The sequence below is a fragment of the Felis catus genome, chromosome B2 (genome assembly GCF_018350175.1).
Source record: "Felis catus isolate Fca126 chromosome B2, F.catus_Fca126_mat1.0, whole genome shotgun sequence".
Lineage (NCBI taxonomy): Eukaryota > Metazoa > Chordata > Mammalia > Carnivora > Felidae > Felis > Felis catus.
In genome coordinates, this window is record NC_058372.1 from 108,784,251 (window position 1) to 108,798,101 (window position 13,851).

At 32.2% G+C, this 13,851-nt stretch overlaps 1 protein-coding gene across 7 annotated transcripts in view; it reads right to left on the reverse strand.

Annotated features, from left to right (window-relative positions):
- The window catches only part of TBC1D32 (TBC1 domain family member 32), a 204,315-nt gene that overhangs the window by 23,037 nt on the left and 167,427 nt on the right, over window positions 1-13,851 (reverse strand). For 6 of the 7 annotated variants that reach the window (XM_045057969.1, XM_045057971.1, XM_011282635.4 and 3 more), the window contains 4 exons: window positions 7,690-7,759; window positions 5,642-5,757; window positions 4,735-4,889; window positions 655-795 (listed from right to left, as the gene is read on the reverse strand). In XM_045057969.1, the coding sequence (XP_044913904.1) occupies window positions 655-795; window positions 4,735-4,889; window positions 5,642-5,757; window positions 7,690-7,759 (482 nt within the window). The remainder of the gene's footprint in view (window positions 1-654; window positions 796-4,734; window positions 4,890-5,641; window positions 5,758-7,689; window positions 7,760-13,851) is intronic. The other variant, XM_045057970.1, reaches the window with a different exon arrangement.

A 13,851-nucleotide genomic window follows, 5' to 3' on the forward strand; every position in this document is an offset into this window, starting at 1 on the left:
ATTTAAGAAACAAAACAGATGAACACAGGGGAAGGGAAGCAAAAATAAGGTAAAAATAGAGATGGAGACAAAACATATGAGACTCTTAAATACAGAGAAATGAGGGTTGCTGGCAGGGTGCTGGGTGGAGTGATGGGCATTAAGATGGGCACTTGTTGGGATGAGCACTATGTGTTATATGTAAGTGAGGAGTCACTAAATTCTATTCCTGAAACCATTACTACACTATATGTTAACTTTTTTGGATTCAAATAAAATTTAAAAAAAAATTAAAGAAGATACAGTATCTCTAATAGCAGACACCCAGTGTTAAGAATTCTTACCCTTAGTTACCTTACTTAATCCTTAGATTAGCCTTATGAAGTAGATATTATCTACATTTAAAAGCCTACATGTCATAGACTTCCAGAATGTCTATGTCCTTGAATAGCTATTCAAAATCTGAATGCTAGGGATCTACTATAAAGAAAACTATGTATTATAACAGACCTAGGGGGAAAAAGTCAGTGTAGATATTTAAACATAAAGGCATGAATACTTACAAAAGGGATCTTATTTCCTATATTTGGTATTTCCTATATTTGGTGAGAATTTAATTTTCTTTTAAGACCCTGAGATCTGGGATCTGAAGAAACATTCTTTCCTATGGATTACCTGGGATGGTGCAAAACCAGACATGTGAAAAGCTGAAAACACAAGTGGCACCTCCACCTTCAGGAGCATTTCAATATAATGAGTGCTGCAAAAGTATATCGGATGGATGCCAGATTCTATAGTGTCAGCAGGTAGGTACCTCTGCATAAAAAAGAGACATTGAGAATTAATGAATATGCGACTAATTTAAAATAATATAACCAACTTACTTAAATCTCTTGCTTTGAGTGGCTACTTCAAAATTAATATGGTGGCATAAGTAGTTACTGCAAAGATTATAATTATGCAAGTTAAAAAGTCAGAATGTTAAACACTGTAGAAAGAATAAATCTCAATAACGGCAATGTGATATACTTTCCAAGACAAAGCAATGAAGTTAATACTGTAATTCAATGCCTTGTGGAATGAAGGGGATGAATGTTGCATGAAAGAATAAATGTATGAGTACACGAGTAATAAAGCTTTATATTTTAAGAGTGAATGTATTTCAATATGCTTGCTATCCTTGGCTTTGGCCAGTAATTCTATAACATTAAAAAATTTTAGTTTGTCAGCTCTTAGGAATATTTGCATAGCCTCCTTTTGCTAAGATAATGCTATATAACCCAAATCTGAGCTTGAGTTACTAATAACTGAAATTGGGAATTCCGTAAGAAATTTATCTCTAAAACAGAACAAGGCATAATGCATTACCATCAAAGTTTTTGGGCCAACTACCTTATATGTATGTATATAAAAATTTCTGTAATAATTACATATTACATAATTTATATATTTTATATTTTACATTTACTTATATGTCCATTTATATATGTGTGGATATACACACACACATTTACAAACTTGCATTTTTGGCTATTTCTTCATGAAGTTAGTTATTTTTTTAATTTGTCTCTTAAGTAAAATTTATGCCATCATGAATGCTCTATAATATTTCAATGATTGTTATCACAAATTCAGTATCTAACCACAGCATTTTTTAAACAAAGAATAAACTTGGAGATATCATTTTGTGTCAAGAAAAACTGTTAGACTACCAAGTATATGCTATAAACTTATACTAAAAATTTATATTCTAATTAGTTCTGAAGAATACATAATTAAGAAACTTCCTGAAAGGCATTTTTATGTTCTTAGCTTTACTGGGTAACTGTAATAAAAGAAAATCCTTTTAAATTAAAACAAATGAAACTTACATATAACAATTACATACAAGTTAAGTAAAGGGTTTCTTTCAAGCTTTATTGCTAAAGTGCTTTTAAGGATTTAGGTTTGAGTTATACTAAAATTTCTGATACCAGTGAGGTGGTTTATCAGTGTCATCAGCATAAATTACAATTTACCATTTCACATTGCATAAATATATATTTATAGGAATACATATGTAGAAATATGAGAGGTTCTTAGAGATACCTCACAGTACACAAGAAAACATTAATTTTATATACTGATTACTGGAGGCATATTATAGCATATTAAGTGGACATCTCAGAGTCAACTTCAGATGAATGTCTAGTAAAGAAATTATCTCTTTTGAGTAGTTAAAAATAATATAAACTGAGAATTAGTATCCTTTAACTTACCTTCTTTTATGAAATAATGTGTTTTATTAATGACTATTTGTGTAGTAGAATTAATGAATCTAATAAATAGCAAAATATCAACTTACACATATAATTTTCAATGCAAGCATAGGTAATCATTTTCTGAATATATGCATAATAGTAGTGTAAGAAATGTATGCATAAATATCATTCTTATACAGTATCTTTTTTTTTATTTTAATTTGTTTGAGAGAGCGGGGGAGGGGCAGAGAGAGAGGGAGTCACAGAATCTCCAGCATCTCTGAGCTGTCAGCACAGAGCCTGAAGTGGGGCTGGAACTCATGAACCATGAGATCATGACTGGAGCCGAAGTCGGATGAAGTCGGATGCTTAACCAACTGAGGCACCTAGGCGCCCCTATAGTATCTTTTCTATGTTGCATTGAAAACAATGTATCTGGAGTTGGTATGTTTTAGAGTCCTGCCTGATTTCAGTTTTATGGAAATAAATGCTATTAGAGCACAATATCACTGTTATGTTAAAAATAATGTGTTACAAAATACTTTATAGATTCAAAACAAAAATGCAACTTTATAAAATTATGATTTAAAAAAGTTGACTGGTGATATTTAACAGTGTCACGATCTAAACACTAAACTAGAATAATTAAGACTAGGGGAATGCAGGCATCATTTTCAAATATTTGACATGAAAATGTATGATTAGATTCAAATTCCATACTCATTATCAAAAGATTTCTCATTTGTAAATGTAAGAGTGGAATTTTTTTAAAGTTTTTATTTAAATTCTATTTAGCTAACATATAGTGTAATATTGGTTTCAGGAACAGAATTTAGTGATTCATCACTTACATACAACACCCAGTGCTCATCACAAGTGCCCTCCTTAATACCCATCACCCATTTAGCCCCTCCCCCACCCACCTCCCTCCATCAGCCCTCAGTTTGTTCTCTAGACTTAGAAGTCTAGGGCGCCTGGGTGGCGCAGTCAGTTAAGCGTCCGACTTCAGCCAGGTCACGATCTCGCGGTCCGTGAGTTCGAGCCCCGCGTCAGGCTCTGGGCTGATGGCTCAGAGCCTGGAGCCTGTTTCTGATTCTGTGTCTCCCTCTCTCTCTGCCCCTCCCCCATTCATGCTCTGTCTCTCTCTGTCCCAAAAATAAATAAACGTTGAAAAAAAAAATTAAAAAAAAATTTAGACTTAGAAGTCTCTTATAGTTTACTTCCCTCCTTTTTCCCCCTCCCCTATGTTTTTTTCTTAAATTCCACATATGAGTGAAATCATATGGTGATTATTTTTATCTGATTGACTTATTTAGCTTAGCATAATACATTTTGGGTCCATCCACATTGTTGCAAATGGCAAGATGTTATTCTTTTAGATGGCTGAGTAATATGCCATTATAGATAGATAGATAGATAGATAGACAGACAGACAGGTAGATAGAACCACATCTTCCATCAGTCAATAGACATTTGGGCTCTTTTTTGTAATTTGGCTATTGTTGATAATGCTGCCATAAACATTGGGGTGCTTGTGGAGTATCTAAGATTTTTAAAACTCAAATTCTGGTTAACAGAAGGAAAATAGTTTCATAGAGAAAAACCAATACATACTCTTTTGCCATTTGCTTCCGCCTACTCATGTAAGCAAACTTCTCATTATGCTGAAAAACTAGAGCTAAACATTCTTATTCAGGAATTTCATATAGCTATTTCAAGCATAAAATTTTTAAATTTCAATATTTATAATGTATTTCTCCTTGATGTTTTGCTTTTATTTTCCTTATCACAAATATATACTGTAAAAACACATAATATGTGCTTTTATTTAACTCCACATACTTTCCAGCTCCCTTAACTTATCCTTGGGTGCCATGTGATTGCATTGTCCACATGCTCTATGTCATAAAAACGGTTTGTGAAGTATTAGCCTATCTTATATAGTAGATAGTTTCCTCAAGTTAGAGATCTTAATGGCAGTAAGTAAAATAAAATACAGAAATATTGGTAAATTTAGGAACACTCTTACCTCTAAACTCCAAGATCTCATGAAGCTAGTAAAATCCTTTAAAATACACTATAACACCCTCAATCAAAACTCATCACAGATTTACAAAATGTATAGTTTTTTCCTCTTGATGGAATACACTGATAATTTTGACTTATTTTCTTACACCATAATTTAACTGATTCTTTCTAACAAAGCAATAGTAAAAAATCCATTCAATAGCTCTTATTACATATATATTTTTTATAATTTACTAAATCATAAGTTTAAAATTTAATCATCCATCTAGTATCACTAATCTTTCATGCAGTTACCATTAGGTAAGACATCAAGTATTTGAGAAAATGTCAAATCTGTAGCTTCAAAGAGAATCAGTCAAAAAGCATTCAGGTAGAAAACGAACATAAATTATTACAGAGCTCTCTACAAACAAGATCCCAACGAATTTAAATGGGATTTGCCTTAAAATTTCACACACTCCTTTCAAAATAGACTAAAAAGTCTTACAGAAATATGTAGTCTTGGCAACCAAAGGAAAGCAGAGGTCAGAAGCCTGGAGAACTGCTGAAGAAATCTGAATGTTTTCTCTTTGTCCCCGCACATTATCATGAACAAAGAAGATACAAACCAGTCATGGCCAGCATAACTCCCCTGCAGGCAGACTGAAAAGCACAATTAAGGAACTTTTACAATATTTTATCTTAAAAGATGAAATATGAGAACTCCATTAATATTCATTTCCAGGATCCCTGTCAGGAAAGAGGTATTGATACTTAGCCCTCATTTTATCTTCAACCAATTTACAAGCTAATGTACTGTTTACTTACATGTTCAGTGGAGGCCAATGGCACTAGCAAATGGAGAAAAAACTATCTGCCCTGTGGCAACATTTGTTCAAATCATTAAATAGTACCCTCTCTTTCTCTGGTTTAGGTTATCTGCTAAATTACTAGCATAATCAAGTATAAAAAACCTGCAAATATTTAGAATTCAGTAATGCAAATGGTTTGTACGCTTTTTTTCTCCCTTCAGGTCAAACCTATTTTTGAAAAATAACCAATTCAAGCAAAATGAATGTATGTTCCATTACTATTCTAGATTTACTAAGTCTGGAATATGCTTTTCTAGATACACTAAACCTATTTTTAAAACTTTCTTGTATGTATCTGAAAACACAGCCTAATAACTTTACTCAGTTTAAGATTCAATGAAGAAGACTGAATTTAGTAGTTAATACCCAATCTAATAAAATACATATTTAAAATACAGAATAGTATAAAGGTACATGATAACAAATCAGTAATATAGGTTAAAGTATTATTTTACTATAAATGTGTTAAGGTCCCCTATCAAAGAATTTTGAAAAATACATAAAGAAAGTTCAACTACTGTGAATCCACTCAAAAAAGGATACGAAGAGAAGATTTTATGGGTACTTGCTGCTGTTTCAGGAATCTCTCACAGTGCTTTAAAACCAACGTAAGATCATTTTCTGCACTGTCTTTCAACAGGTTGAGGAACTTGCCATACCTATATTAAAAACCCACAAAACATAAAAACTGAAAAATGTCAGGTCTGCATTGTAAATTCACTTTTTAAAACCTATCAAGAGCAGTCCTCTTCTTGATAGCGTAAGTATGCTATACAGAACTTAGTAAAGCTTAACACTCAGTGTATGTTCCTGATAATTATTTTTGGATTAGATAATGATATTTGAATTAGATTATTATATCTGGTAAATGCTGACATTTTAAAGGAAAATAAAACAGTAGTGAGAGAACAGAATGTAGATACTTAGATGAAAAGAATGCAAGCATTTTTTTCCTGAACTTAATCTAGAACATGTAATGTTGACAGCTTAGACTGACAGAATGTTAACAATGGAAGCAATTTTAGATTTCGTCTAGTCCAGTGGTTCTGAGGGGAGGGTACTTTGTCCTGGGGCCACTTTGGAAATTCACGGGGGTGTTTCTGATTGCATAGTGAATGGGGGCACTACTGGTACTTGGTGAGTGGTGGCCAGGAGGTTAGACATGGGGCAGTCCTGCACAACAACTTGCAAATGGCCTGGCTGTTACTTGCATGGATGAAGAAGCTATTTGTAATTATCTGAAACCAATTCTGTATTATATAAAATCATAAGATTTTTTTTCTATATTTTTTATTATAAACCGAATGCAACCATGTGCACATCAGAGAAAGGAAGTACTTTCATTTCAAGCCTAAAACTTGTTCACCATTCTGGAAAGTTACTTTGCCAGTGGCAAAACTCTACTAGAGGTATTTGAAGCACCAAAATACTGTCAGTCTCTATTTACAGCTGCCAAAGTTACAATGACTATTTGGTTGACAGCTATGTCATATACTGCAGGTGTGTACAAACATTTCATTACAAAGTATTTTCCATTCACTTCTTACCAATAAGACATTGTACTGAATTAAAAAAAAATATATGACTAGCCTGCTTATATTATCTATAGATTCCATTTCAGAATAGAAACTGGACATTACAAAATAAAAATCAGATAGAGGGCCACAAAACAATGAATTATATGCTTTATGTGATACAGATGGATGAGCTAAAATTACTTTAATACATTTCATTATAATTTCATTATGTTACGCATTTATGAAAACATTCTTTTTAAAAGCTTCCACATGCATCCTTTTTATACTTGATTCTAAAGATTACCCACTGAAGTAGGAGGGAACTGTCAAGATCTCCATTTAATAAGCAAGAGAGAAGACTTAGTCCTTAATTCCCAGTCTGCCATTTAGTTTCTTTTGAAAATTACAATTTGAGTACTAAAAATTCAAACTACTATAATTGGCTTATTCATTTTTAACTTCTGTGTCTATCCTTAAGGTACTTTTGTACTCATCACCATAGTTTAACAATTAAAATCTACCATATTTTAGGGGCACCTGGATGGCTCAGTCAGTTAAGTGTCTGACTCTTAGTTTTGGCTCAGGTCATGGTCTCACTGTTTTCATGAGTTCAAGCCCCATGTTGGGCTCTGCACTGGCAGCACAAAGTCTGCTTGGGATTTTGTCTCTTCCTTTCTCTGCCCCTCCCCCACTCACACAGTTTCTCTCTCTCTCTCTCTCTCAAATAAACTTAAAAAAAAAAAAACTACCATATTTTAGAAAATGGCATGATTGCGCTACCAAAGTGCTGATTGTTACAATACTCTTTTTTTTTTTTTGGTAAAAGCCAGGAGTCATAGAGGCTTAAATATACTGTAATTAGCCTCTGAAGTGATAATGAACCATAAATGATGTACTGGCAGAGGTAATTTAATCATATGCCAATATCCTCAAAACAAAGTTATTATTTTCTGAATGATAGACTCTGCATTTAAAGTACACAAAATAGTTGGTTGTTAAATACTATTAAGCACATATCAGGTAGATAAAACAAATTCTAGAAATGAGCAAGGGAGATATTTCCCTGTAATATACCTGACAGTCATTTTAATGCCAAGCTGCTGCACAGATGAAAGACTTTCGTTCTTCACATTTGCATCAGTAGCTAAACACAAAAGAAAACTGGGTTATAAAAATGTATAAAAGTCTGCATAATAATCACAGTTTAATTGCAAATTGATGAAAGTAATATTTTTACATATTTTAATGTGAATTTTGAAAACACTGATGAATTTGTTCTTTTAAGAGCTGTCAGTTATATTTTCAAAGAAATTAATAAGAAACTTTACAAATAACTTTTCTCCTATAAAAATCATTTAAAAGCATATTAAATACAAACAACTAATTGTAGTTTTAAAGCAACCTATTTTTACTCGAATCTCAGAACACAAAAGGTGTTAACCCAAAAATGATCTAGGATATTGTACTATAATCAAGCACTGCATATATAAGATTTTGAATTACAAATATGTATAAGTATGGCTGTTTACCTCTTAAAGATTTAAGTCAAGAAGGAATAATCAGTTACTACTTATAATGTATAACAATATATGAGGGTGCAGTGAACAAGGTTCTTCCAGCAGGTGCATTTTCTTTGTGATGGAGGAGTTGTGATCTACCAAAAGTGAAGGGGCTGTCTGGACTACGGGAGAGACTGAAAATTTAGTTCTGGAGAACATTGGATTACCAAGCTAACAGTGAATGCTCAAAAGCATCACTAGGTAGCGCTAAGGGGTCTAGTTGAAACTTTCAGTTTTTGGCTGAAGAAACTGTACCATGCATACAGACAGACACACAATATTAAGGGAACTGTCCAAAATCACATAGTTATCAAGTGGCAAAGAGAACTAAAATCTGGGTTTCTCATACTCATATCGGTGATTTTTTTTTCCTCCCATTACACACTGGTGCATCTCATCCTATCAATATAATCTACTTAACTTGCAGACTCATTCACTCCTTTTAATACACCCTTTTGGATAAAGTAACTTGCATTACCATGCTAGAAGCTGTGGGGGCTACAAGATAAATCATACATCATGCCCTAAAAGAACTTCCCACGTAGTGTCAGAGATAAAATTCATATATAGATAACTCTGATAAAAATGTTTTAAAGTACTAAGTGGAACAAGAATGGTACAGATAGAGAGTTATGTGAATTCAGAGAGAGAGATTAGGAAGAAGTGGCATTTAAACTGAACCTTAAAATATGGTTAGGCTTGAGATCTACAGACATAAGGAGGAGAAACAAATTAAACATCACTGTTATCAAACATCTACTCATTGGACTAGCAATAATTCATCTTTTAACACTCTTAGAGGTAAGGTACATCTAGAAGCATCTCCTAGTTTGCCTAGGACTAGAGTGGTTTTAGCACTGAAAGTCTCATGCCCTCATAGTCCTAGCCAAACCAGAGTGGTTTATCACCTATGTAGAGTGGCAATTTTCTTTAAAAAAAAAAAAAAGATAAAATACTAATGTGCTCTGTTAATTTCTTGACAAGCTACACCTGAGTTTTTCTTATTTAGATCAGAACACAATCTTAGCAGTATTGTTATATTTTGCCTCTAATGATAGCAGTTAAGCTACTTTTTATGTATCTTAGAATTCCTCCCTATTTATAACTCTAACTTTACTAATAGATGTGCATTCTAGATATACAGATTGCTAAGGACAGCTCTGCCCCATTTGTATAAGCCAGTAATTCTGCCTCCTTCTCTTAGACAGAAAAAAAAAATGAGTTTTCATTACTTGACGCCAAAAACATAATATGTCACAAATTATTCTCACTCTCACAAAATGGTCAATTTTTAAAACTATTAATCATCATTCATCATGTTCACCATAATTTTAAGTTCTTAGTATTATCAATGGCATTTAAAAAGAAACCAGCCATAATTTAAGCATCATTCTTAATGTCCCCTACAATATAATCAGGTTAAATTCATTTGGACAGTGACCAGGATGTTCTTTCTGTGTCAGTACCTGAATCTAACTCCTGGTGATCCTATATTTTATTAGCAATTATATTTCAGTTTCCCAAGTTTACATAACATAAAACTTTAGTGCTGTAGTGTTGGTGACACTGGCTGACTTTACAAAATTCAAGAAGTTTCAGTAAAATAAATATTTTGGTTTTATATATTTTTAGAACCATGAAATAGACCTACCTCCAATCAACTATCATAATGGGAGATTATAAGATTGATTTTTTTTTATTAGTAAGCTATCAAATTTTCTTTAGGTATACCTTATATTCAAATAACTATAATTAAGTATATAGTTTAATTAGTTTTGACAAATGCATACAAGCTGTATAACCGACATCCCTCTAAGATGTAGAAAATTTCCCTCACCTAGAAGTTCCTCATGCTCCCTTCCAGCCAATTCCTGCATATCCTTCTTCCCTAAACTAGCTACTATTCTGATCTCTTTCACTGTTGGTGTAGCTCTACTTAGAACATCATATAAATGGATTCACAAGTATATACCCTTTTATGTTTGTTTTTATTTCACTTAACACAGTGTTTTGAGATTCATTCCATACTGTTGCATGTTACCAAGTTTTTTTTTTTTTAATTACAAGTAGTATTCCATTATATAAAATGCTGAAATTTGTTTATTCAATGTATATCCTGAAATTTATTTTTATTTTGGGACACACGTGTTTCTTTTTTCAGATTTTAATTTTCATGAATAAAGAGCTCTGAACATTCTTGGACAAATACGAAAGGTGAGCTATCACCTCAGGCCTATCAGAATAGCTAAAAGACAAGAAAGAAGTGTCAGCAAAAATGTGGACAAAAGGAACCTTTGTACACTATTGGTGGGAATATAAATTGGTAGCTATGGCAGAAAACAGTAGAGAGGACTCCCCCCCCAAAATTAAAAATAGACATATCATATGATCCAATAATTCCACTATTAGGTATTTACCCAAAGAAAATTAAAACATTAATTCAAAAAGATACCTGTACCTCCGTTTATTGCAGCATTATTTACAGTAGGCAAAATATGGAAGCAACCTAAGTGTCCATCAACAGATGTATGAGTAAGGAAGATGTGGTGTATATCTGTACATATGTACATACACATGCACGTACACACACACACACACACACACACACACACACAGGAAGATTACACAGCCATAAAAAAGGATGAGATCATGCCACAGGTGACAACATGGATGGACCTAGAGGGTATTATGCTAAGTGAAATAAGTCAGACTAAAACAAATACCATATGATTTCACTCATATGTGGAATCAAAAAAAAAAAAAAAAAGAAAAAAGAACAAACAGAATCAGTCTTATAAATACAGAAAACAAACGGTGCTTGCCAGAAGAGAGGGTGTTGAAGTGTTAGGCAAAATGGGTGAAGGGGAGTGGGAGATATAAGCATCCAGTTATGGAATGAATAAATCACGGGGATAAAAGCCACAGTGTAAGAAATACAGGTGATGATACTGTAATTACAATGTATGGGGACAGACAGTAGCTACACTTATAATGAACAAAACATAACATATAAACAATCAAATCACTATGTTGTACACCTAGAATTAATGTAACATTGTGTGCAAACTATACTCAAAAACAAAACAAAATGAAATAGTAAAGTTCTTCAGGCTGAAATGATACTATGAATACACAGATACACACACGTACAAGAGTACAAGATAATGTAAATATATGGGTAAATATAAAATAATTTTGCTCGTTTCTTAATTCAGTTAAAAATAATTGACTCAAGGGAAAAATAATGTGTAAAAGTAAAATGCATGGAGAAAATAGCACACAGGAACGGCAAATGGAAATATGCTTTTTGTAAGGTTCTTACAAAAGATTATAACATAATCTTAATGTTATAACATAATATTAATTCAGGGTAGACAAAAATTATCAAAATTATATATAGAAGTTTAAAATATCGATAATCATGTAAATGGACTAAAAACAATCAATGGCAGAAATTCTCAGACTGAATTAAAAACAGAAAGCAAGATAAAACTATATGCTATATATTTTAGGATGCCCTTAAACTGAAAGACATGATAAAGAATGGGAAAACATATCCTACCAATACTAATCATAAGAAAGCTGAATGTCTACATTATTGCCAGACAAAATACACTCTAGGACAAAGAGTATTAGAGATAAGATACTTTTTTTTAAAGAAGAGCATGATCAATATATCAAGAAGAAAAAGCATTACTAAGTATGTATTTACCAAATTGGAAAGCTTTACAATACATGAAGCAAAAACTAAATAATTAAAGGGATAAACAGATAAACATAAAATAATAAAGAGACAGCTCAACACTACTGTATCAGTATTTGGTACCAAAAACAGACAAAAATTTAGAAATTATCTAGAAAATCTGAACAGCATGACAGAACTAAATTGTCCTTTTCGGTTATTTATAAAACACTACAACCATCAGCTCCAAAATATACATCCTTTTCATTTGTCAATGGAACATTTACTAAGACAGAACATTTATTAGGCCATAAAAAGTTTCAATAAATTAGAAATAAATTAAATTATACAGAGAATATTCTCTAAATACAAAAGAACTAAAATAGAAACCAATAACGAAAAGATATCTGGAAAATCTCCCAACACTTGGAAGTTAAGCAAAACACTGGAAATTGAGGTCAAAGAAGAACTAGCAAGCTAAATTAGAAAATATTTTCAATGTAATGATAATTAAGACCTATCTAAACATGCATTGGGAGGCAACTAAAACACTGCTTAGGGGAAATTTTATAGCTCTATCTACTTATATTAGAAAAGAATAAAGGTTTAAAGTCAGTGATATAAACTTCTATCACAGAAGCTAGAAAAAGAGGTGGAAATTAAACCCAAAGTCAGTAGAAAGAAGGAATAAAATATAATACAAACCAATAAAAGAGAAAATAAAGAAGTACAGAGTATATCAATAAAACCAAATTTTAGTTCTTTGAAAAGATCAATAATATTGACAAAACTCTACACGGCTTATAAAGAAAAAAAGAGAGAACACAAATTATCATTATCAAGAATAAAAGAGAAAATATCACCATAGATCTTACACACCCAAGAAGACAGCAAATCTGTGAAGAGTCTTACATTAATTAATGAAATTGAATCAATATTTAAAAAGCATACCATTAAGCAAACTCAGACCCAAATGGTGTCACTTAACTAGTTAATTGTATCAAATAAGTAAATCAGTAACAATTTTGCATACTTATAAGCACAGCATAACCATGACCCCAAAAGATGCAAAGACATTAAAGAAAACTAATGACTAATATTGCACATGAATATAAATAGAAAAAAATATTTAAAAAATATTAGCCAAATTCAGCAATATATTAAAAGAATAAAGTATCATGATTAAGAAGAGTTCATCTGAAAAATGCAAAGTTAGTTTAACATTCAAAAATCTATCAAATCCATCCTTTCCCCTAAGAATAGGAACAAGCAAATTGTATACTCCTACTTATACACTTAATTAAGTCTTGACAAAATGTACAAAATAATTCAACGAGGTAAAAAGCTTTTCAATTAATTGTGTGGGAACTAGATATCAGGGGGAAAAAGGTGTAAACTCTTACCTCATACCACATAATGAATAACTCAAAACAGATTATAAACCTGCAGTTAAAACTATAAAGTTTTAACCTATGAAGTATACAAGACTATCTTTATGGACTTAATGTAAACAAAGATTTTCTGAACAGAACCCTGAAAGTACTGCCCACAGAAGAAAAATTGGTAAGTTGGACTTCATCAAAATTTGACTTTATTTTTCAAATTTTTATTTAAATTCTTGTTAGTTAACATATAGTGTAATATTGGCTTCAGGAGTAAAACTTAGTGATTCATCACTTACACAAAACACACAGTGCTCAACACAAGTACCCTCCTTAATACCGAATACCATTTAACTTATTCTCCACCTATCTCCCCTCCATCCACCCTGTTTGTTCTCTATAGTTAAGTCTCTTATGGTTTGCATCTGTTGTTTCCCCCAAGTTATTAATTTTAACCATTCTGACAGATGCAAAGTGGTATCTCATCATGTTAGATACGGATTTCCCTGATGATCAGTGATATTGAGCATCTTTTCATGTGTCTGTTAGCCATCTGGATGTTTTCTTTGGAAAAATGTTCATGTCTTCTGCCCATTTCTTAACTGAAATATTT